The following is a 25,915-nucleotide window of genomic DNA, read 5'->3' as shown; positions in this document are numbered from 1 at the left end:
AAAGTTGTTGGTTTTTTTGTGAGGTTGACTTTGTGTTTATTTCTATGCCCTGTGGGTTTTGTGTGTGTGTGTCTGAGCAGACCCAGTTTGTGGAGAAGAATAATGATGCCCTCCACATGTCTTTGGAGAGCCTGGTGTGCGAGTCGAAGGACAAGTTTGTCCGGGATCTCTTTGAGAACAACTCCAATTCCAAGGACTCAAAGCAGAAGGCTGGCAAACTCAGCTTTATCAGTGTGGGAAACAAATTCAAGGTGAAGCTGGCCTTATGATTTGAACTTTGTATTCTCCTGATAGCCAGGAAACACATTTTGTCAAAGGTGTTAACAGGCCTGAAAGAAAAACTGCAAAACTGCAGATTTTCCAAAGATTAGGAGTTCCTCAAGGCTTTGTCTTTAGACTGCTGTAGATTTTGTTTGTGGGTCTAGATATTCATTAAATTGTTTTCTTTTTGTTCCTCTTGATAGATGTAGGTTTTAAAAGCTTTTGTAAGTGACATTTTACCTCTTACCTGGCGATCTAATTCCTTTCCTTCTAACTTTTGCACTTTCTTCATCCTCCTCTCTTAGACCTTCTCCTGTTTCTTCAGCCTTTCCCTGTGAAAAGTTCTGGGGCTGATATAAATATGTAAAGAGAAACGAGGAAAAAGTGAAAAAACTGAAGCTTTTGTAGGCTAAGCCTGGCTGAAATATTCAGTGCCGGCACCACAGGGTAACCTGCAACCTCATAAACAAATGCAGATCTTAGTTTTCTCCCACCCTTCTCCACCAGCCTCTTTCACCTACTTGGTCCATTGCCATGTCTTTGTGTCGAATGTGGCTGCAACATTTTTGTTCTCTGTTATAGTTTATCACGAAATCATACACAAGAAATTTATACTTTAAGAGATCCTTCACTGTAAACACATCACCATGTCATTTATGTCACCATTATTGAATTTGTAGAAAAGATCTTCATAGTTAGACCAATCACTGGCATAATGCATGTCCGTTACTTCCTGTATGTGTCAAAATGTTTGATACCATTTGCATGGCAGCACAACTCTACAACTGTGTGTGTAAACACATATTTTACGAAAAGATACTCTTAATTAAAATGTACAGGACTCACTCTCACATTTCATTTCTGATTAACTTTCATAGACCCAACTGAACCTTCTACTGGAAAAGCTACGCAGTACGGTGAGTAATGTGTTTTTTATTCATTTTAAAAACGTTGGCCACTTGTTTTGGTTATTACCGAGTGTGTCTAATGCATGCCGCAAACCAGGCGGCACAACAAATGATGCAACGTGGCAGTTGCTGATTTATGGCACTAGTAAATGGCACATAAAATGAGAAAAAAATGTGCTTGTTTGCTTTACATGTCAAACTTTTTATATTTTATGTTAAATTATTGAATGCATATTTTGAACATTTTGTTATATTATACTAGCGTTAAATAACAAAAAACAACTAGGCAGTGCTGCTGCAATTATTTTATATATACTGTATAATTTTTTATATATATATATATATATATTTTTTTTTTTTTTTTATTCAGCAAGGATGCATTTGCTTATTTTAAAGTGGATATAAATACAAAAAGAAACATTTATTGTGCACCAAATCAGCATATTGAATGATTTCTGAAGAATCATGTGACATTCTAATAATATTTGATTTCACAATATTACTGTTTTACTGCATTTTTGATTAAATAAATGCAGCATTGGTGAGCATAAGAGACTCATAAACATAAAAAACGTATGTCTGAATGACAGTGTACCTCCTAAAAAAGTTTACTATGTGTTTCAATCCCACATACAATATATAAAAAGAGTCAAATGTAAATACTATGCAATTTAGTCAAAGGTCTTGTTATGCTGACTATAAATATTGTTTGTTCTCTGTTAAACTGTAACAACTTCTCATGTGCATGTGTTGAAGGGCTCTAGTTTTATCCGTTGTGTGAAGCCTAATCTGAAGATGGTGAGCCACCAGTTTGAAGGAGCTCAGATTCTGTCTCAGCTTCAATGCTCAGGTATGTATATGATTATATAGGTGTATTTTTTTTAGTTCCCAATTCATCTCACAGCACTTGTGGTAATGCTTCAAATATTTAAATTTAAGAAAACCCATCACAATACACAGCTCTCATCAGTCTCAAGCTCCCTTTTAAAACAAATCCCAATATTGCATATGGAGCAGCCATATTAAATGTGAGCTCCACTGATTTTTCATTATCTTTTGGAAGTGGTGTTAACACAAGTTTTAGAAATAAACTTTTAGACAAGAGATATAAGAAAAGTATTTCCTAGGAGCTCCACTGGTTTGTTTGATTTGCCAATTAGTTTGATACTTTAGACCTTTGTTGACTAGTCATGCACCATATAAGATAAATGTAGACTTATCAACTACAGTACTTGCCTACTAGCAAGTAAGTACTACTTAGTAAGTATTCCGTGTACTAGTTTATACTCCTATAAGCTCATTCTGTGAGTTTTGTTGATGAAGGCAAGTGTTCAAGTGCAGGTTGAGTGCACATGTTGAATCTTCCTTTAAACTTGCTTCATGCTTCAGCTCAAGTCTTTAATGCAGCAAATCCTGTATCTTCACTGGCTTTATGATCTGTACTTCTCTTCTCCTCTCAGGCATGGTATCAGTGCTGGACCTGATGCAGGGTGGTTTCCCCTCCCGAGCTCCGTTTCACGAGCTTTACAACATGTACAAGCAGTACATGCCCAACAAGCTCACAAGGCTTGATCCTCGACTTTTTTGCAAAGTAAACCTCTATTATTTATTTTTATCTTGATCGTTGCATCTAAAATTAATAATAGCTCATTCTATTCTTATTGTAATTCACCTAAAGTTCTTGTGTACATAATAAGGATTAGTATGATAGATGGTGGCTAGGTGGATTATTTTTAGAAAAAACTACATGACCTTTCCATATCCATGTGTCAAAGCACGCACATGTTAATCCCTCATCGATTTCCATGATAAATGATAGTGGTTTATCATTGGTAGTTATAGATAATTAATGATTGATTGCAATTATTGAAAATTACTTCTTTATTCTGATGATCATGTTTGTAATGCAGTGTCTAGACTCTAGAATCAAGGTTTAAAAATCAAGGGTTTTTTCCCTGCTGTCTCTCTCAGGCATTGATTTTTGGTTTTTACTGAAGCATATTTTTAGGAGCATTTTTTAAATGTCTGTTCTTTAAATGTTGTTTTTCCCCAAAAACTATTTCCAACAATTTATGTTTTTCATTTGGTATAACAGCTGGAAATTTTACCACTATAATGTAACTTTTTGACAGCTACAACACTTTAGCTGGGTTACAGTGTGTTCATGGTGTTGTTTGCATCTATTTGGTGTTTTCAAAAAGTTGTCAGTGACAAATCTTAATTATGTCTTGGATCAATGAAAAGGAAAAAAATTTTAAAAGTCTAGTTTAAAATTCTTTGAGATGTTACTTAAAGAAAAATCAGGCCTTTAGTTTGGATTTTAAGCATATTTGTTTTATGAATGTCATGTTTTCATGAAAATTCATTTAATTTTTTTTTCCCCCCAAAAAACCTGTTTACAACAATTTATGTTTTTCATTTGCAATTCCAGCTGGAAATTTGGCAGGAAACATTACTGACTTGTTTATTGTTTTCAAATCATTCTAACTGATTCTAATTCACTCTGGCAATACTGTTCAAAACATCACAGAAAACCAAATGTTTAAGTTTCCAAGGCATAAAAACATCAAATGTAACATCATTGAAATGAAAGAGCTTAAGCACAGGCTCGACGCCGTCATGCCATTCTCGTTGATATCTGATAGACATTTAATAAAGTACAAATTGCACTGTCTGATTATATTGTCTCCTGCAGGCTCTGTTTAAAGCACTTGGCCTCAACAAGAACGATTACAAGTTTGGCTTGACCAGGGTTTTCTTCCGCCCTGGGAAGGTGATAATTTCTTTGATATTTCTCATGAGGACTGGGATATATAATATAATTATATATATATATATATATATATAATATGGGATATATATATATATATATATAATTCCTAACGTGTGTCTGTGTTTGCCTCAGTTTGCAGAATTTGACCAGATCATGAAGTCTGATCCGGAGCACCTGGCCGAGCTTGTAAAACGGGTCAATAAGTGGCTGGTGTGCAGCCGCTGGAAAAAGGTCCAGTGGTGCACACTGTCAGTTATTAAGTGTACGTCACGCTTCGTAACCTCTGTAAACTGCCTTTCATATAAGCAATTAAAAGCATCCCACACCCTTCCCATTCACCTGTGCAGTGTTACAGTTTGATGCTGTTGATGATTAAGCATCTTTTTCCTCTTTCTTTTACTTGGCACAGTGAAGAACAAAATGAGCTTCAGGGCCAGTGCCTGCATCAAGATTCAGAAGACTGTTCGCATGTGGCTATGCAAAAGAAGACACAAGCCTCGGTATGTACACACACCAGCACGCCTCTATTAGTGACCGTAATTGCTCATGCATTGCAAACTCAGTGTGAGGATCTGTTTTCCAACACTTATGTCAGTGTGGTGTCACTGTGTTTGCATCTGTTTGGTGTTTTTGAAAAGCTGCTAGTGGCAGATCTGAATTATGTATTGGATCGATGAAAAATCTTTTAAAAAGGTCTAGTTTAAAATTCTTAGAAATGTTATTCTTTCATGTTTGTTTCATATGGTTTTGAGAAGCTTTTATACTTTTTTCCAAGAAAGGTCTACTATATTTTTATTACCTTGAAAAGATCTTAAAGGCACAGTTTGCCTAAAAATAAACATTTGCTAAAGGCCATCCAAAATGTAGATGAGTTTCTGATTCTTTGTTGATTTTGAGAAATTTAGCATTACATCACTTGCTCACCCGTTGATCCACTGTAGTGAAAGGGTGCCGTCAAAATGAGAGTCCAAACGGCTAATAAAAGCATTACAATAATAATGTCTTATGAAGTGAAAAGCTGTGTATTTATAAGTAACAAATACTGTTTACTTCGTTTAGACGTTTTTATCTTCATACCATTGATTCTGTATTAATACGAGTCCATAATACATAATATTGCTTTCTCCAGTGAAAAAAATCATCCTGTCTGAATCTGGAGAAAAATATGCACAGATCAAGCACTGTTTACAAGTGAAAACAGTCCAAAATAATGCAAATAAGTTGATGGGTTTTGATGTGAGAAGACACAGGTGATGGACTTTTTCACGACAGAAAGTGGTATTATGGATTATGGACTTGTTATAAAGCCTCAATGAATTTGTTTATTTTAAACACAGCTTTACACTTCACAAGATGTACATTTATGAACTGGCATCATGTGGATTACTTGTGGTTTATTATGATGTTTTTATCACCTTTTTGGACTCTCATTCTGACGGCACCCATTCACTGCAGTGGATCTATTGGTGAGCAACTGATATAATGCTGAATTTGGTGTACAAAGTATGTATTTTTGAATAAACTGATAGACTAGACATAAAAGTGAACACCATTGCCTCTGTTCTCTTGGCAGCATTGATGGCATGGTAAAGGTGAAAAATTTGAGGAACAGGATGGAGAAATTCAATGAAGCTGTAAATGGACTCAAAGAGGAAAAACAGGAAATGAGCAAACAGGTCGAGGAACTGGCCACTTCCACCGACGCCCTCATGGCCAAGATCAAGGTGAGCTTTTCCACTGGAAAACTGCCCAAGATTGACAAACCCCCTTTCACCTCCTTCAGCTTACAAAGCACAATGATGTTGCGCGGTGTAGCTCTTTTCTTAGTCTGCTATCGTATATCAGTTTCCATGCATAATTCAACAGGTGTGTGTTTTTCCATGTCCTGATGAAGGCGGTCTAAAGATGTGGCTAGAATTGTGTGCCAGCTTCAAGTGTCTCTCTTTTTAGGACCCCAAAAAAAAGAGCACAAGCTTTTCATCTCATTCAGCAGAAAATCTAGCACTCAACAACAGAGTAAATAAATACAAAGTATGCAAATCAACAGTCGACAATGAGATTTCTGTCTGCAGATCATCATTGACATTCGCACCACACGCTGTCAAGTCGATTTTCAAGGCTTTGCCGCATTATGCCATTTCTAGTGTTGATTTCTTGCCTTCCTCCGAACTTTCAGCTGCGGCTGATTGAATGCAGTATATGCATTGTTGTATTCTCTACGTGGAGCCCAACCTCATCTGTCAGACTCAGAGTGCATTATTGACAGGGAGCTCGAGAGACATTGTACCCTCTCCTTGATAGATAGCTGGCACCAGAGCTGAAACTTTTCTATCTGAACACTCCGTTCCTCCCTCTAAATGAGATGCGCTCTGCACTTCTGCACCCGTGATAGCCCTCTTTGTTATTAGTATAGCACGTTTTGATTAGCATCTGGTTTTTGATTGGCAATGCCTCCTATTACCTTACCATCTGGGTTGGAGATTACTGTGGCCTCCCTTGATAATAACGTAGATTGTGTCAATGGCTGTCATTCAACACACTAGTGCTAACTCATCTAGCGTTAGGGGGTGAGACGGACCTTGTCATTGAGTCCCCATCCCTCTGCGGTACAATGATCATTCACAATGCTTGCACCCCTCCACGCACCTCTGGTGCTCTGCCAGATGGCACCAAATCCACATCCAGGTTTAATGAATATCTGCAGGATATTAATACAACTTCTGTCCATGTGGCCCAGCGTCACCGCTGTCGCCAAACTGATGAGTAACCACTCAGTTGCTGACACTTTTTTTTGCGAAACCTTGTTCAATTTTGTTTAACGAAGCACAGGAGGAAAAGCTTTTCAAAGGAGCCGCTGAGTGGCCTGTCCTGTCATCATTTGTCTTCATTTACTCACTCTTCCAACCTCTTATTATTATTTAGATATAGTATCCAAGCTTCTGTGTTCCATGCAATGAAAGTGGATAGTGATTTATACTGTCAAGCTTTGAAAAGTACTTAAAAGTGTCATATATATACAAATGACAAATACTATATTTTAAGTTGTTATTTACTGAAAATCCTACAGTACCCTCAGTTTGAAAATCCCATTTTCAGTCATGTTAAATACACATGGAAATCAGTGGTGTCTGCCAAACCTGCTCTGACATGTACAAAGGCAGTATTTATTTATTTATTTATTTATTTGAAAATAAGCTCAAATGACATTTGTGAGAATACGTTTGGTCAATAACGTGATACATTTTGGTTCCTTGCACAAAACTATTCTATTGTTAGGGAACACAGTTTTACAAGAAGAGACCTATTGAAGCACTTCTAAAGGCTGTTGAAAATGAGTAAGAGGATACAGCCTTTAGAATACAAAAACTAGTACTTATAGTGATATGGATAAAGTAAGAATGAGAACAAAACCTCAAACTCTAAAACTCTTAATTCATTTGATTGCATGATGATCAAGTTAATTAAATACAAATAAGTGCATATTTTATTTTCTGGAATCCGGACTAAATGAATAAACACTGTTATTGCATTCCTGCAATATAAATTCACTTTTATTGTACTGTACAGAAGCTCTAAATTTGTGTTTCACAGAAGAAAAGAAAGTCACACAGGTTTGTCTCTCTATTGAGTTCAACATACAGCACAATCAAGTGAGCTACTTCTTTTCAGTGACCAGTATTGCCTGATTCCTAAAGCAAATGACTCTTATGAACCAGTTCTTTCAATAAACAGCTCAAAAAGCCAGATTTAATCATGAGTCTGAAACACTGAGAAATTTCTTTTACAAGAAATATAAAGTTGACATTATTACTAAAATATATCCCAATAAGTCAAATCAAATCAAATGTAACTCTTTCTTTTCATCTCTACTGTCAGTCTACGGTGATGAGCCGCAAGGAGATTGAGCAGGAGTATGAGGGCCTGGTGAAACGCTCAGAGCAGCTCCTCTCCTCAATGCAGAAGAAGAAGCAGGAGCAGGAGGAGACGGAGCGGCTCAAGCACATCCAGGAGGAGATGGAGAGAGAACGGAAGAGACGAGAAGAAGAGGAGCAGTTACGCAAACAGGAGGAAGAAGACCGCCGCATGTGAGTCACGTCGCAAGTTTCGAATAGGATGAACCATACATTAGGTCAGAGTCCCAGTGCATTTGAAAGAAGAACAAGAGCTGAAAAAAAGGGTGTGGGAGGGGATTGGCAGAGAGATTAATACATCACTGGAGGGTTCGGTTTGACCTGCTCTCTCTTATGCATTCTCCAGAGTCTGCTGTCATGGACAGCATCTGTCATCGTTTCACGAATCAGGCCATGATGATATTTCTATGTTTATAGTCTTGTCAAAGAATATTCAGTTCCACACTAGTATACACAACAACAGCAACTTTTATGCTGCTTGCTTTATGTTTGGTGCAGCCCTTCCGAACCTGAAACCTATATGGGTTACTAAATTATGTGGATTTAATCATTTATGAATATACACATTTATTTAAAGCTCATCGCACAGTTGCCATTTAAGCAACAGGTCAGAAATTTCAAACCTTCTCAGGAGGTTTTATGTAATGTAAATGCGATTAGATCACCGCTTTATAAGCAGTTGCTGCTCCATTTATACAAAAAGCGCCATGCAAGATTTGAATTCTAATGTCATTAACAATGATATTAAATTATATAATAATTATATATAGTATAGTAAATAATATATTAATAATACATTTATATATATATATATATATATATATATATATATATATATATATAATATATATATATACACAGTATAGTACAGAATATAGTATATAATAAGAACACCCTGAATGTGGTCAAGATGAGATGGAGAAGATCTTTTAGCATGGCCCAATTTTACTCCTTGGGAGATACTGCTTTTACTACTCTTTTACCTCATAGATTTATTGGAGAGAGCCAACATTAGCTGTATAACTCCAGTCGCTGTAAAATTAACAACATTACTCTTAAGTTATTTGCACTCTCTCTATATAGAACTTTTTAAGAATGCTGTCTGCCGTGTCATTATAGATTGAACCTGCCCCTTTTAAAATATTGTAATGGTCTTTGTTTCCTGTATTGCCAGATAGCAATACAAGGTTTTAAAGCTAACTTTTATACAGCATTACACAAACATACCAGGTACAATTATTTGTTAAGTTTATTTATATACATTACCAATTGTGACATTTTGCAAATAATTTTGTTAAAATAGCATGTTCATTCTTTTGATGGCTTTCACTAAATATCAAGGGTTTGATATACAGTGGGGTCCAAAACTTTGAAACATTGAAAATCAGGTATTTAATATCCAATTTAGACCTAGAAATTTAGGATTTTGATGTAGGATTTTTAGGATTATGATGGACTGTAAAATTTGTTTTAAAATAGTCATACTGCCATTCAAAGGAATAATTTACATTTTGAACTATATATTAACATAGAAACATAAACTATAACATGACCTTTTGGTTTTGTTCATGTCAGCTCAAGTACCACTGTCATTAAATCATAAGAGGGACATTCAAAAGAGGGAAAACTTTTCTCAGACAGTTATGTTAATAATATAATATGTAATTATAAATGTACATTTAAATTAAAAAAGAAAAATAAATTCTCATGTACTCTGAGACTCTTGGACCCACTGTAATGCAAATCACACTCCTTCATTGTGAGCAGCAAACATTCATCTGAAATTGTAACTTTACTGTACCCCTCCATCACCCTCATGTTTATTTCGTAAAAATCTCCCTATTTTCAAGGTTGAAGATTTGGCAAGGATGCATATAGCATATCAATACCCAGATCCACGATCAACAAAGTACAAAGAAAGATGCAGCAGATTTAGTTTGCTGTTTGTTAGCTGTATATAAATGCATAGGGGTTTTGATATGAAAATGCTAACAACAATGCTCACAGCACACTATTCAATTTCAGCTGCTATTGAAGGGACTCACTTGCACTAAAAAGGCTAGATGCAGTCCACGTTTCTTTGTGTGACAGTTGTGAATCCACCTGTGGGTGTTTTCACGTCCCTTCCTGTGGGTCATTGATCAGGAGGAATAATTCCCCGCAGGCTGGTGTAGCTCATTAACGGTCCACCCTCGATCTCTCTCCCATCAGGAAAGCCGAGATGGAGCAGAAGAGGAAACAGGAGGAAGAGGAGAGAAAGAAAAGAGAAGAGGAAGAGCGAGTCATGCAGGTGTGTATGTATATACGTGCTCCCTCTGTGTATTGATTCCTCTCCTCCGCTGACTCCTTTAGCAAACCAAATGCCCACTCCGTCTCACGCTGGCATGTTCAGAGCTGGCCAGGACCGGCTGTTCTGCAGGCATAATCATGACTGTATTGAGCTGCCACAGCGGCCTGTGGGTTTATTCATCAGCCCCTGCCTACCTCCTGGGGCTGGATTATGCTGCGTCTGCGGAGTGAAAGTCCTATGTCCCCTCTCTCCTGATGGTGATGCTGTGTTTGGGGGCTTGGCTGACTTCCCTTGCGCTGCTCCCTAGATATATCACCCTGCAGAGACGCTTTGTGCCCATGCTGCCCGAAAACTGTTGCACACTCTTCAAAGGCTTCTGTGCTGCTTTCTATTCTATTCAATTCTATTCTATTCTATTCTAGGGATAAATCTGGTTCAATTAATTTTCGATCTTTCAGTTTCTATTAAAACATAAATAAATCTCTATTCTGATTTTTATCTGTTCTGAGGGTCATTACAAATTCTGTTTTTCTTGTGTGACATTTTCACTGTTCTGTTTTTTAAACACTATTATTTATTAAAGCATTCTATTCTATTCTGTTCTATTCTATTCTATTCTATTCTATTCTATTCTAGGGATAAATCCAATTCAGTCCATTTCAATCCACCATTTTATATTGAAACATTCTGTCGTTTTATTAAAATTCACTATTTTATTCTGATGTTCTAAGGGTCCTTACCAATTCTATTTTTCTTCTGTATTCTATTCTATTCTATTGTAGGGATAAATCCAGTTCAATCCATTTTCAATCTACTGTTTTATATTAAAACATTGTGTTGTTTTATTAAAATTCACTATTTTATTCTGATTCTGTTGTTCTGAGGGTCCTTACCAATTCTATTTTTCTTCTGTGCCAGTTCTATTTTTTCAACGCTCTATTATTTATTAAAGCACTCTTTATATTCTGTATTCTATTAAGAGAATTATGTAATTCCTTCTGTGCCATTTTGATAGCACTTTACAATAAGGTTCCATCAGTTAACTACATTTGTTGAGATGAGCTAACAATGAACAAAACTTATGTAGTATTTCATTATATTAGTTAATGTTTCAACATGTTTTAAAATCAGAAGTTGTGTCTGTCAACATATTTAACAATAACAGTAATGCATTCTGAACTCACATGAACTCAATTATATTTTATCAACTACAATTAATGAAAAATATTGATTGTTAGTTGATGTTGGATAAAACATTAACTAATGTTAACAAATGTGTCCTTAAGTCTTTTAAGCCTATTTCCATTAAATGATTTTATTCTATTTTATATTGTGCCAAGTCTTTCTCTCTTTCTTCCTCTATCATTCTTTCCCATTATATAGAAAATGATCAATGTTTATTCTATAACATTGCCTTGAAAATACAATTGTTTCTGTTAACTTCAAAAATATCTTGGGAGTCCTTGAATGAACTGAAGACCTTTGCAAAAGAAAACATTTGCAATTCACTCAAAGACTGTTGTCACACTGTTTATAAAATCTTTATCACTGTTATTTTCAGCCATAATACATCACTCTGTTTTCCACCAAGTCTCTCCTGCTTTTAGCAGTTTGATTCATATCTCAGATTTATCATGACCAGTGTGTGCTGTAACCCTCTCTCTCTATATATGTCTTTGTATATATGGGTATTCAACCTCAGCTGCCTTGCTTTTTCCTCCTGTCAGGATAGCGCCTGCACCATTCTTCTTTCTGTTTCCTCTGTGAAAATGTTCCATCTAAGCTTTCCTCTTCAATCACTCCTTTGCTCTGTTTTGACCTATGCGTTTGGACCACGCTGCTGGACTCTGTCCCAGACTGTCCTCACACATCTAAAACCATGCTGTTCATTTCATTTGTTTTTATTCTTTTTCCTTTTTTCATTTTGCACAGTCTAGACGTAGAATCCCAAGCCGGCTGGCTGCAGTAAAACCTCGATTATTCACCTAATCAGACTTTAGCACACCGCAGGAGCGTAATGGCTTAATATCCTTTCAGTGGGCAGTGCTATAGATGGGTTACGGTGCAACTGGGGCAGGCCCCCCCACTAATCTCTCTTCCCTCAGATGTACCAGGGGCCAGCGGATGGGGAGATTGAGGGAATTCTGTAGCCTGCCTTAAACAGCATCATGGTGATTGCGCAGAGAAATGTTACGACCAAAAAGCTGCTGCAACCTTCCTTTAAGTCAGCAAATCAGGTGTTAGCAGGTATAAGCTTTTAAATTGAACTTTATTTTTTAGGAAAACCGATAAAAATATTTTTCATCTGGCACTCAACTGGGCATATCAACATTTTCGTCCAATCAAATGCTCTCCAGATTGAGAACGTCCGCTGACTAGCAAGTACCACATTATATTTCAAGGCTGTGATGTTAACTAAAAGCTCCTGGATATTTTAAGGAAAGGAACAAGTCCTGCCCTGAGTTCCTGTTTAAACAAGAAATGCATCAACACCTTTCCCAGCTAATGCCAGTGTGACGTACCCTGACAGTTCATTTAGGCCAGAGGAGAACTGGTCCCCTGACAGAGCCTGGTTTCTCAAAGTTTTTTTCTCCTTAATTTCTCTCACCTGATGGAGTTTGGGTTCTTTTGTCTCTGTCAGATTTTGTTTGCTTAGTTGGGTCTAAAAAACACTTACTATTCAGTAATGCCATCGATTTGAAAGCACTGATACTATCAGATGAGAGCAAAACTTGAACGGAATTGAGCTGAATAATGACACTACTGTCTCCTGTATAATTTCTTTTAGCGAAATCAAATTTATTCATAATTCATGAATTGTTCAACACTGATGCTGTTACTGAACTAAAATGAATGAACATTGAACTGACTTAAAGGGATAGTTCACCCAAATATATCTTTCTTATGTTGAACATAAAAGAAGATATTTTTAAGAATGCTGGTAGTCAAAATATCAGTTGATGGTCCCCTTTGACTTCCATAGTATTTCTTTCCCTACTATGGGACTCAGTGGGGACCAACAACTTTCTGGTTATTCAAAATTCTTTAAAACATCTTCTTTTGTGTTCAACACAAGAAAGAATCTTATACAGGTTTGGAACAACATGAGGGTGAATGAAACCGAATAACAACACTATTGTCTTCAGTTCACGTGCTTCTCGCTAATTGAATTTTTTAAATAATTAATTTACCAAGTTTTTGAGCTGAAGTGATCCAACATTGAACTGACTGGAGCTGAATAATTGTCTTGCTACAGTTACAGAATTTTATTTTGGATTTGACTCATTTTTCATTTTTGAATCATTTTTTTTGTTTGTTTCTTTTATTTTGTTGCTTTTTTGTTTTGTAGTGTGTGGATACTTTAGAGCATTAAATGTTGTGAAGGCTGGGTTTTACTTGTTAGTTCTAGACTGGTGCTGATCTAGCTAGCTGCTCACCAACAAAATTCAGCAAATCAACTAGCATCTATGTTGTGAAAATGGTCCACAAAGGAGGTTTTGCTTGAGGACACCAGCAAACAAGCATCCAAAAGTCTTTTCTTTTTTTTACAGGGATGGTGTCAAACTCATTGGAATTCTTCTGCGGCCCACCGCAGTTCAGTGCTCTGAGCTCAAATATGTGGTCATTACTGTCGGCACCCCTGCCGGCACCCATTTGTATGCTTGTGTCTCTGTGTTGCCATCCAGTTGGAACTGAAAGAAGGCACAGGTGTGGCAAACGCCGAAGGTGTTGAGATTGTGTGTGTGTATTATTGATTTGTGGGAATGTATGTTTGTTCCAGGCTGAAGTTGAGATGCAGCTGGCATTGGAGCGGGAGGAAGAGACTCAGAGACAGACTGTGTTGGAGCAGGAGAAGAGGGACAGAGAGTTGGCCATGAGGATCGCTCAGAGCGAGGCTGAACTCATCCAGGATGAAGCTCAGATGGACCCCAGCTTGCGCAGGTACGCACAAACACACACACACACCATAATAAAATAATAAAGTTGGCGCTTCATACAGCGTCACCGGGTGAAATCAAACAAAGAAAGACTCCACGCCGGGTTGTGCCCTGGTTACCATTCATAAAACGCACATAAACCGCAGATATTTTTATATGGAGATTTCTATCTGAAAACCAACTATATGGTCTCAAGCGGCGACAGAACAACAAACAAAGAACAAGGTTCTACCAGACAGCGTTACATAAATGCCATGAATCATTTTTATTGCGGCCAACTCGTGTGTCTACAAAAGCAGGTAAACAGAAACACGAGACGCCTGCGGTGCAGCACGGAGAGTCATATTTCATTTAGTTAATGGAAGTGGACAAAGAAGTGTCGCCTGTTCCTACTTTATGTATAATAAAATAAAAGGCTGCTCTGCTGTTATTACACATGCTAACTGGGTGCTGAGAAGACAGTGTTGTCATCCAAACCTCTTTTTTTGTGCTTCCTCTCCCCTCCAGTGATGGTACCACAGGTGTTTGTTTCTTCACAGAGATGTAAGAGCTAGAACAGGCCTCCCCCCCAATTTTCCAGTTAATTCGGTCTAACCACACTCTCCCACAATCACGTCCTGTCTTCCTAATCTCACCACAACCTAGATAGAGGATTACTCATAGAAAGTCGTAGTAAAGAATGGGCTAATTCTTAGTTTTGATATTAACCTAAATACTTCATAAAGTACTTCATTAAATTCTTTTCTTGAAGTTCTTGGATTGAATAGAGACTTAGCATGTGATTATATTTGTAGATTTGTGTTTTCCAACAGAAATGGAGCATGAACCAATGAAATCAAGGACAAAGTCTTTTTTTTCTTCTACAGGTGTTGACCAATTACATTTCTATTAAAATCTTTCTTACTATTGTTCATACTTTGAACAAACCCCCAACACTAGATCTTAGGGCTGTCAAATTAATTAATTGTGATTAATCACATCCAAAAAAAAGTTTGTGTTTACATATTATATGTGTGTGTACTGTGTATATTTATATTTATCTATAAATACGCATACATGTGTATATATTTTTTAGAAATATGTGTAATATATATTTATATATAATATAAATCATATATAAATATGTATGTATGTATGTATGTATAGATACAGTATTTATATTAGGGCTGTCAAAATTAACACGTTAATAACGCAAACTCATTTTAACGGCGCTATATCTACAATATATATACACACAGTGGGGAAAATATTTATTTGATCTCCAGGCAAAACATGACTTAGTACTTGGTGCAGAAACCCTTTTTGGCAAGCACAGAGGTAAACGTTTTTTATAGTTTGTCACCAGGTTTGCACACATCTCAGGAGGGATTTTGATCCACTCCTCTTTACAGATTCTCTCTAAATCCTTAAGGTTTCTTGGCTATCGTTTGGCAAATCGAAATTTCAGCTCCCTCCACAGATTTTTCTATAGGATTGAGGTCTGGACACTGGCTAGGCCACTCAGTGACCTTAATGTTCTTCTTCTTGAGCCACTCCTTTGTTGCCTTGGTGGTATGTTTCGGCCCATCGGCCCATGACCCATCTTCATTGTTCTGGCTGAGGGAAGGAGGTTCTCGTCCAAGATTTTACAGTACATTGCCCCATCCTTTTGCCCCTCAATGTGGTGAAGTCGTCCTGTACCCTTAGCAGAAAAACATCCCCAAAGCATGATGTTTCCGCCTCCGTGCTTGACTGTAGGGATGGTGTTCTTGGGGTCATAGTCAGCATTTCTCTCCCTCCAAACACAGCGAGTCGAGTTAATGCCAAAGAGCTCAATTTTGGTCTCATCTGACCACAGCACTTTCTCTCCAGCCTTCTCTGAATCATTTAGATGTTCTTTGGCAAACTTTAAACCGTCCTGTACATGTGCCATCTTGAGCAGTGGGACCTTGCTGGTGCTGCAGGATTTCAGTCCATTGCGGCGTAGTGTGTTACCAATGTTTTGCTTGGAGACTGTGGTCCCAACTCCCTTAAGATCATTAACAAGCTCCTCCAGTCTAGTCTGGGGCTGATCCCTTACCTTTGTCATGATCATCCTTACCCCATGAGTCAAGAATTTGCACGGAGCTCCAGACCGAGGCCGATAGATGGTTGTTTTGTATTTCTTCCATTTCCGAATAATCGCACCAACATTTGTTTCCTTCTCACCAAGCTTCTTGCTGATGGTCTTGTAGCCCATTCCAGCCTTGTGCAGATCTACAATCTTAACGTTTGATCTACTCACCTAAAGAGCTGTCATTAGGAGTAACTTCTTAAAGTGACAGGACTAATCTGTTTCACATGGGCACATAACCAGTCTGTGGGAGCCAGAATTCTTGCTGGTTGGTAGGGGATCAAATACTCACTGAAATGCAAATAAATTTCTAAACTTAATGTAATGTGTTTGTTCTGGATTTTTTGGTTGGTATTCAGTCTCTATCCATTAAAATGAACCTACCATAAAAATTTCAGACCCTTGATTTCTATTTAATTGGGCAAACTTACAAAATCAGCAGGGGATCAAATAAATATTTCCCCCACTGTGTGTGTATTTGTGTGTGTATATATATGTATATATATATGTATGTGTGTGTGTGTGTGTGTGTGTGTGTATGTATATATGTATGTATATATGTATGTATATATATATATATATATATATATATATATATGCACAGTACACACACATATTATATAAACATTTATTTTGGATGCAATTAATCATGATTAATCGTTTTGACAGCACTACTAAATATTGATCTTTGTCATTTAATAATAATAATATTATTATTTATTATTATTATTATTTTTTTTTTTGCTTGAGAAATGATAAAAGAGGCACAAGAATCCCATAAACTTGCCCTAAATGAAGGATCCAAGTCCTATCTACAGATCAGATTATCATAGAGACTTGAGAATGAGGCTCTTCAACACAATATAGAATGTATAGGAATGCTCCGGCAACCACTCTATTGTTATGGTTGCAATTTATTTTACAATCAAGTACTACTCATGTTTTCCTCGGAAAATGTTAAAATTTAGTCTTGGGTTAGTAAAAAAAAATCATTGAGCTTTTACGAGTCTCTTATAGGTGTTGATCCATTTCGGTCTTATTTCCTTTTTCCCTTTATGTTAGGAGCTCAACAACCCTATTTCCATTTACTTATGTTGTCTCAAAATATATGTTGGATTTATACATGTCTCAAGTTCTCACCATGAAATTTTCATCTCTGGATGAAGGTACTAAAGACAATTGGCTTTGCATTTTAATGTTTAAGGGTTGCTTTAAAAGGAACGAGAGTTTTGTTGCAGTGTGTTTATGATCCTCCTTCTTGTGCTGTCATCTGGAGTCATCAGTTTCAATTAGCTTATAGCAGAGGGAAATCTGTCACAATAAAATATGAGCCTGTTTGGTCTTCTCTGCACATCACTTAGGAAATGCCCCATATGGCAGTTTACCAGTGCTGTGGAGTCATTAACCAGAAGCAGTGGTGCTTCTTACTCTACCTGTATTTTTACAGTAATAATTCTAGAGGTTTGGTTTGTACAGCTCTTTTGCAGAATTTTATATTTCAGTATTTTTTATTTCATATTGTATTTTCTACTGAATACTGTAGTCACTGAATGCTTTAAGCAATGCTTAAAATCATTGCTTTGCATAAAATATCAAATCAAATGCCATCTGCAAACAAATGATGGTAAAATGCAGTATGAGACACTTTTGTTTACTCATCAGTCTTGAAAATGGTGGCAGTTTTTAATATTTTTGTAGAAACCGCATTTATATGAAATAAGAAATCTTTTGTAACATTAATAATATAATATAATATACAGTCATTTTAATATTTAATAAAATTACTTAAAAAAGTATATTTTTAAATCTTGGAAAAGATCTTTTACAATATCTTTACAATTAATGCCACTTGGTTTGATATATAGAATGCAAATAACACTGATACATTTTTAATATGTAGATATTTTTGGGGTCGCTGTATATTTTTAAAGGTATTTCCCCCCTTAAAAAGCTTTAATGGAGTTCAGTACTTTTTTGTTATAAGTTTGTAATGTAGTAATTACTTTTTTAAATGCTTGCTCGACTGTAGTTTAACTGCTTTGAATTATGAGTAGCTTCCCCAGCACTAGTGTTGACATTTCATTTCTGGTCCTCTGTGTGTTTGTGTTAGCACTCCGCTTACACCTGTATGAGTGGGTTAATCAGCAGGGTTGCTGGTTCAGTGACTTCTCTCGCAGGGTCTCCGTTAAGCAGCTTTGCTCTTCACAGCTGTCAGAGTCGACAGAGTGTCCCTATATCCAGTGTCACCATGTTCAGCCATGCAAGAGCTCCTCCCAGACACACACTCACCGCTCACACTGACAACCCTCCGTCTCTTCTGGGACTCCTGTCACTGCTTTTATATGAGAAAGTCTGCTTTAAGGCTGTAGGGTGACATCATCACTTTATGACTTTAAATCTTGGCCTCGGGTTCTAGAATAATTGTCTTCTGTGGAAATGATTTCGCTCAGGAGATTGCAGGTCTTTCTTAAGTAGGATGGGAATTATGAGCATATTATTGAAGTCACCTAATCAAACAACAATCTCTCATAAGGTTATCAGAGTTCATCATTAGCAGTGCTTTTCATAGCATCGTTATTATTCCTCATACCATTATACTTGGGGTTAGAGGTGTAGGACAAATTCAGATCAGGCTGTGAAAAAAAAATCGTATAGGTTTACATTAAGGAAGGGATGCTACAGCAATTACCCAGAACACCTCAGTATCAAACACCCAGAACACACAGCAACTGCCAACATGTAGTAAGACCCTAGAAACATGGTAACAAACATTCAGTACCTAGCGGTGTCTTGAAAAGTCTTCCCGGAATTCCTTAGCAAACACATATTTCCCTGGAAACCCACAACCATTTTTGCACAGGCAAGCACTACTGACATTTTCATAAAATAAATGTAGTTTGTATCCATTAAAATGGTTGTTTGAACCAGTTCAGCTTCAGTGAAACTACACATCTAAAATGTTTTCTCATTATATTGGATTTACGTTGAATTGCTATTTTCAGTTGCCTACTTTCAAAACAGCTAAATTTGTATTTGTTTGGTCAGTTTAAATTACAAACCCTATAACTCTACTAAAAGACTAATTGGTCCCTAAAAGTTTATATTAAATGGCCTTAACTACTATGTACTTACATCAGAAATAAGTACTATGTGTTCATATTGTATTGCAAAACACTTTTGTTGCTTTCGAGGTAGGATATGAATAAGTTAAGGGACAGGTTTGTTGGTATGGGTAGGTTTAAGGGTTGGTTAAGGTGTAAGGAATGGGTCAACAGTGTAATTACAAATGTAATTACAGAAATTAATAACAGATGTAATTACATGCCATGTATTTAAAAAAAATAAAAGTACAATGTAAAAAGATGTATACAATAAGTGCATTGTACCAAATGATTAATTTAAATTAAGTATATAGTTGTTAATATAAAGTGGGACTGACTAATTAGACTCATTGGCATTGGTTATCACCAGATGTAGATTGCAGTTTGCTTTATTTCTTCAGCCACCCAGGACCACCTGAAACCATATCAAAAACCCACATGCTAAAAGTTGTGAACATAAACTGAAATTGTTGTTTTTAATTGTGCAAATATGATAAGAATCAGGGTGGTGATGGTTTTGGCATCGCCCCACAGACTCCTCACAGACCTTCTGCATCTTTAGTAAAAGAAGGCAATCCTTGTGCTGATTGGCTTAGAGATCTCTGCACCGTGGGAGTCAAGATTGCAAAAACCCTTGCAGAGCTCACGTGTGGCCTCTCCCTCGCTTACCATTAACCATCGTTAACCGCCATTAACCACCCTCACTGTTGCCAGGGCTGCATCTAATTTGCTCAGTGAGGTGTTAATTTGGCATGATCCGTGCTATTTCCATGTCATTACAAGTTTCAGAGAGAATGTATCTGCACGTAAGCAGAAGGCCAATTAATCATCTGATTGTGCTGTGGCCTAGGGAACATTTAGCAGCTGGTAACAGGAGCTTAGGAGATAGATCAGAACCTTTGCCTATAGAGAAATATGAAGCTAAGGAAAACTCAAAATTGCTCCTCCTCTGTGCAATTTCAGGGGTGTGCAGGTGCAGGCCAACAAGGTGGCAGCTGGGGTGAAGAAGTACGACCTGAGCAAGTGGAAGTACGCTGAGCTGCGAGACGCCATCAACACCTCCTGTGGTAAGAGCAATCAGTCCCCTCGATCTGATCACAGAACTAACTGCTCACCTGAAGCTGTTCATGTCAAAAAGCATGCCATTTTGGAGATTGGAGACTGACATGTAATATTTTTGGAGATGGAGGGACTAGCATTTAATAATTTGAAGATGGAAAACTAGCATGATGGAAATTGCGACAGTGCAGCTTTTTCGGAGTGACTGATTTTTGTAGCTTGCTCTTAATCCATAATTTATTTATTTTGAAAGTTAATGCATTATATATGCTGTCTTTTTATTTGCAGATTTGTTTATTTGTCTTTTATGGTAGTTGAACCATTAATCACAAAAACTTTTGTGCTTCAAAGACATTTTGTTCTGGCATGTTGGTTTAATTTTCAGTTGTCTCTTGACTCAAAGGAAAAGTTCACTCTAAAATGAAAATTATGTCATAATTAACTGACAGGAACATGTTTGGACACCCCTGAGCTAAAAGACATTCTGATAAACATCCTACAGTATTTTGAATTCCATTCAAGAAAGAAAGTCATACATATGTAGAAAATTTAGGTTTAGCATATTGGTAACCATTTAAGCTAGGAAACTTACGGTCTTCATTTAATTGAACGTAGACACACTTTCTAACAGTTGTTCCATGTTCATGTTCAGCATGAGCATGAACACTTAAAATGAAAGGTCATGTGAAACTCGTTATACATGACAGTGCAGTATTGACTATGTAATCTCTCAACCTTGTAGATATAGAGTTGCTGGCAGCATGCCGAGAAGAATTCCATCGTCGTCTGAAGGTGTACCATGCCTGGAAATCAAAGAACAAGAAGCAAAATACAGACCCAGAGATGAGGGCTCCCAAATCAGTCACTGACTATGGTAAGATATGACCTGTTTCCCCAAGAGAATAGCCTGCACAGTGGTGGAACAACAGAATACAAATAGTCACAAGTCGTGTGTAGCTGATGATTTCATTTGTAATGGCAAAAGGTGATTCAGCATATTTATTCTGGAAAGATACTCATCTGAAGTTCTTTTTTATGCAAATGTGTGTGTCGCAGCAGTTTCTCAAGGTGGAACGTGCACTTTTTGTTTGTTGTTCTTTTCAAGAACATTGCGGCACATTTTGTGATTAGCGTTAGCATTGTCATGCACATAATGCAGACAGCTAAAAGCACATCTAAAGGCACCCGCTGCCGTTTCAAGGAAATCAAACCTCTCACTGATTTTCCCACTTGAAAAGCACGTCACAGTGTTTGGTTGCTGGAAGACTTTAGTGCTTTTTAAGTGTTTGCTCGTGCAGAACAAACAGGAGACTCAGACTTCCGTGACCTGCAGGTTCTCTTCAAACTCTCCGGCTCTCTTGTTGTGAAATCCTCAGATGTGTCTTACCTTCAAACAGTAGAGTGTTTGTATCAGGTGCATGGGGCTTACGCTGCTTCTCTCTGAGAGATGAGATCAGGCTTCTGGCTTTGCAAAGTCAATATTGAAGTGCTGAGAACTTCTTTGAGAACTTTCTTGACATTATGCCGACCTCAGAAGCTGTTTGATCTTTAAGGATGACGGATTTAAAATGTGTACTTTTATGATTTCATTCTTTTGTGAGCATAAAGTATAAATAGATGGTTTTATGTAAAGAATTTGATTTGAACAAATGCTACTTTGGTGTTTTAACTCATACCATTTGGGGAACAGACATGAAAGATACCTCAAATCATAAAGTGTGTTGAGGAGAAATGTGAAGAGACCAATCTTAAAGTGCCCCTATTTGAAAGGTTCATAATTTGGTTTTGGGAGTTCCTTACAACATGTTTACATGCATGCAAGGTCAAAAACACTTTTTTTTTCTTATAATATACATTTAAATTTACCTTATTTCTCAATGACTCTCAAACTATTAGTTTGAAGATTCATCTCTCCAAACCCCTCCTTTGCGTGAGGCTACTCCGCTCTGATTGGTCTGATGACCCAGTCTGGTGTGATTGGTCTACTGCGCACAGCGCATGATGGAAACGGAATGTAGTAAAAACCTAAACAATAATGATATATGCGTTAGCCAAACAGACATGAAGTACTAATAAATCACTGCACTTTGTAAACCAACGTGTTGCTCCATCCTTTATCATGACTCCAAGTAATAAGAACGACAGACATTCTATACACAACACACAAAACTATACATTTGGCACACTCCAAAGAAAATGAAAGGAACAGTTATTAATTATGCTTACAGTTTGTGATTTGGAGGAACAAACTGGGCACTGACCCACTTTTCAAAGAAAACCAGTTTACGAATATCGCACGGGAATACAGCAAAAGTTTGGGATTATACTGCTTTGGTATCGTAGTAAAGATTAATTTAACCACTGATTCTTCACAGCCTCATCCTTTGAAAGTGAAAATAAACCGGGGTTCAAGTTTTCGCAGGATGTCCACGTAGAATTTAGGCGGGCATTATACAAATGTGGTAACGTTTGAACTTCATGAAAATGGGATTTGAATTTTAAATGACACGTTTAAGCGATTGAGAGTCAACTCTTTCTTTTGAGAGACAATAGCTTTATTTATGATGCACTTTCAGCTGTACAACTTTGCAGGCTCTTGACATTCACATACTGTACAGCTACGTTGAACACGAAAATCCATAATAGGGACACATTAAATAAGAAGCACCTCAAATGGAATGACATGAGTTATAGGGACTGCAATATGATATGCAACCTGGCCTTCAATGGAGAACTTGAAAGGAAAATCATCTACTTGGAGATATGGTGCTGATATACTGGATTTCAGGTACATTTGGATGATGTACCAAAGCCATGTAACCGGTTATGTTGCACTGAACGACCATTTTTCGGAACAGTTCATGACAGACTCCCAGATTGGTCTGACCAAGCTTTGGCACAAGAACCAAAACTTTGTGGTGGGCAAGGGGTAATAAAAACTTGGGGGTGAGCATTTGAGTTGGATCTAGAGGTCTGCACTCTGTATTACTGAGCGCGGCAAGGTGCAAATTTTAAATTGAAAAGTATGGGAGGGAAATGAGTGTGTGTGTGGGAGGACATAATAGGAAAAAATAAACTATGGCACCGTAGCGGAACAGAATCTTACAGGAAAGGGACTGAAAATTCAAGTAGGCCTCTACCTGCTGGTTTTTGTGAGTGGGACAAAATGTGAAAGTCACGGGTGGGACTCCTGGAGTGAGTGGAAAAGAGATCCCGTGCAGAACTCTAGGTGGACCTCCCAGAACAACCACAAAAAAATGTATTAAGAACACTTTAGCAATTATGTCATGGCAGCAATTACAAATTTGTTTTAAAAAGTTTTGATACTGTTGTAATTTTCTCTTATATTTCTTCAGCCCAACAGAACCCCGCTCCACCCGTCCCAGCCCAGCAGCAAGAGATTGCAGTGAACCGACAGCAACGTTACTTCCGCATTCCCTTCATACGACCCGCGGACCAGTACAAAGACCCCCAGAACAAGAAAAAAGGCTGGTGGTACGCTCACTTTGATGGGCCCTGGATCGCCAGACAGATGGAGCTTCACCCAGACAAGCAGCCGATCCTCTTGGTAGCAGGTACCAAAGAGCTTCTAAAGTACTACCTAATGTTTTGATAAGATAAAACAATAATCTCCACCTACTGTGAACAATGAATTCTTCAGAACAGAACCAGGATTTGAAAGATGAAGCAGTTGAAACCGATGCTGGAAAATACGAGTCTTATCTGCGGATGTGAGGTGTGCACTCGCGCATAGCGTGATGCCTTTTATCCTTTGCTGTACCCAGGTAAGGACGACATGGAGATGTGTGAGCTGAGTCTGGAGGAGACCGGGCTCACACGAAAACGAGGAGCGGAGATCCTCCCGCGCCAGTTTGAGGAGATCTGGGAGCGCTGTGGCGGAATCCAGTACCTGAGGAACGCCATTGAAAGCAAGCAGGCCCGACCCACCTACGCCACCGCCATGCTCCAGAACCTTCTCAAGTGAACATCCACTGTTCCTCTTCTTGGTTTACATTATCTATGCACGTGTAGATGTAGTCGGTAAAGTGGGGTAGCTAAAACAAAGGGCTGTACAACTCTAGTGGATGCAATTGCTGTCTTATTTACTTTTTGTTTGTAGTTTGTTCTTCATTTTGCTGTGAACTTAGAAACCAGTCTTCATACAAATCTGAGCCTTGCTTGAACCTGTTGCTCAGAAATGCCTTAAGATTTTCAGACCTAATTCATATTTCAAAGGGATGTTATTGAAATATCAGACTCGCGTCAACCTACTCATGAATCTAAAATACACTAGGAGTAATCTTTCTAGAATTACATATTTCAGTAAAACTCTTACAGTCACATTACTGGTAAAGGTAAGGTGTGTTATTTGTTGCGTGTTAAAACACAATAGCGCAAATCATTCTCCTAAAAATGGTGTTTAAAATTCTCAATGTTCATTTGAGCATCCTGACCAGCCCAAGCATCATTTGGGTTAGCCAGTGGCATGGGTTTGGGCTGGGACTATTTGTTTATTTGGCAAAAAATGTCCCTTTTTTTGCAGTTCCGTCAGCTAGAGGTGCAGAAATTACACACTCTTATAAGACTTAAATGGTCATTATTGTGGAGAAACATTTAATATTTGAATACATTGAATAACTAGTCAAAGTATCCTTAATCTAATCAGACGATGATGGTAAAGGCTATTGAGGATCATGCACTGGAAAACATTAGCTTGTAATATTTTGTCTCACCGTTGTAAATGTGGTAATAACGGCAGTGTGGTTTCCAAGAAATGCACCATCTGAAATTGCCTTTACGTATATTTGATAATAAATTTTATAGATGCACTTAAAAGCAGCTTTAGTTCATACAAAAAGGATAGTCACTGCTGTCGTGCATGGTTTTGCTCAGCAATTTTGTACTTAAATCATGGGGATATGCCAAAGGGCATATTCATTTCTGTTCAGTGATAATGGCACCTTTGTTAATGATTTGCTGTGAATTCTGTCGGCGTGTGTGGTAGATTTCTCTCATTTTTACATTTATTTATGTACCAACTCAAGAAAATATTATGTATAAATGAGCTTGTGCTTTGGAGTGTCTCGTTATGTTCTTCTCTGGCCCTTTCTTATATCATTTGGTTATAATAACTGCCTGAAGAACAGAAGTAATGGAAACAGCAATGACATTCTTAACATTCTGCAAACTTGGCACAGACCAAATTACTGCATTTGATCAATTTCCTGTCATTATCCAGACTTTGTTTATTCATATGCTAATGTTTTTCTCCATTGAGCCCTTTCCAAATGAAATGGTGTCATCTTAAACTATCAGTTTATGCTTAGTATAATTTAATTATTTGTTTCTTGTCTGTCAGTTTATCTTTGATGTGTCTGGGTTAAATATACTCTGATTTTCTTATTTTTGACTGGCCACTGTTGCTCTAATCACTTTGCTAGACCAAAATAAACACATTCCTTATGAAATCTGGGTTATGTTTAGATCTTTGCCTTTGTAAAGAGTCATAAAGAGTTTTAGCTTTACTCAGGGACCCTGACTATTATCGTGAACGATTCATCATTGCACATGAAAATTTAAAC

At 37.4% G+C, this 25,915-nt stretch overlaps 1 protein-coding gene across 3 annotated transcripts in view; it reads left to right on the top strand.

Moving 5' to 3' along the window:
• LOC109061155 (unconventional myosin-VI) overlaps window positions 1-25,805 on the top strand; it is a 57,204-nt gene extending 31,399 nt beyond the window's left edge. For 2 of the 3 annotated variants that reach the window (XM_042742627.1, XM_042742628.1), the window contains 15 exons: window positions 81-251; window positions 1,140-1,178; window positions 1,926-2,019; window positions 2,630-2,760; window positions 3,865-3,942; window positions 4,075-4,204; window positions 4,352-4,442; window positions 5,516-5,666; window positions 7,819-8,027; window positions 10,065-10,143; window positions 13,925-14,085; window positions 20,238-20,341; window positions 21,076-21,207; window positions 23,690-23,908; window positions 24,119-25,805. In XM_042742627.1, coding sequence (XP_042598561.1) covers window positions 81-251; window positions 1,140-1,178; window positions 1,926-2,019; window positions 2,630-2,760; window positions 3,865-3,942; window positions 4,075-4,204; window positions 4,352-4,442; window positions 5,516-5,666; window positions 7,819-8,027; window positions 10,065-10,143; window positions 13,925-14,085; window positions 20,238-20,341; window positions 21,076-21,207; window positions 23,690-23,908; window positions 24,119-24,318 — 1,989 coding nt within the window. In that variant the 3' untranslated portion in view covers window positions 24,319-25,805. Of the gene's footprint in view, window positions 1-80; window positions 252-566; window positions 709-1,139; window positions 1,179-1,925; window positions 2,020-2,629; window positions 2,761-3,864; window positions 3,943-4,074; window positions 4,205-4,351; window positions 4,443-5,515; window positions 5,667-7,818; window positions 8,028-10,064; window positions 10,144-13,924; window positions 14,086-20,237; window positions 20,342-21,075; window positions 21,208-23,689; window positions 23,909-24,118 lie in introns of those variants that run through there. The other variant, XM_042742629.1, reaches the window with a different exon arrangement.
• The last annotated feature ends 110 nt before the right edge of the window (window positions 25,806-25,915 follow it).

The sequence above is a fragment of the Cyprinus carpio genome, chromosome B17 (genome assembly GCF_018340385.1).
Source record: "Cyprinus carpio isolate SPL01 chromosome B17, ASM1834038v1, whole genome shotgun sequence".
In the NCBI taxonomy this organism is placed as follows: Eukaryota; Metazoa; Chordata; class Actinopteri; order Cypriniformes; family Cyprinidae; genus Cyprinus; species Cyprinus carpio.
This window is presented reverse-complemented; position numbering and strand designations above follow the sequence as displayed.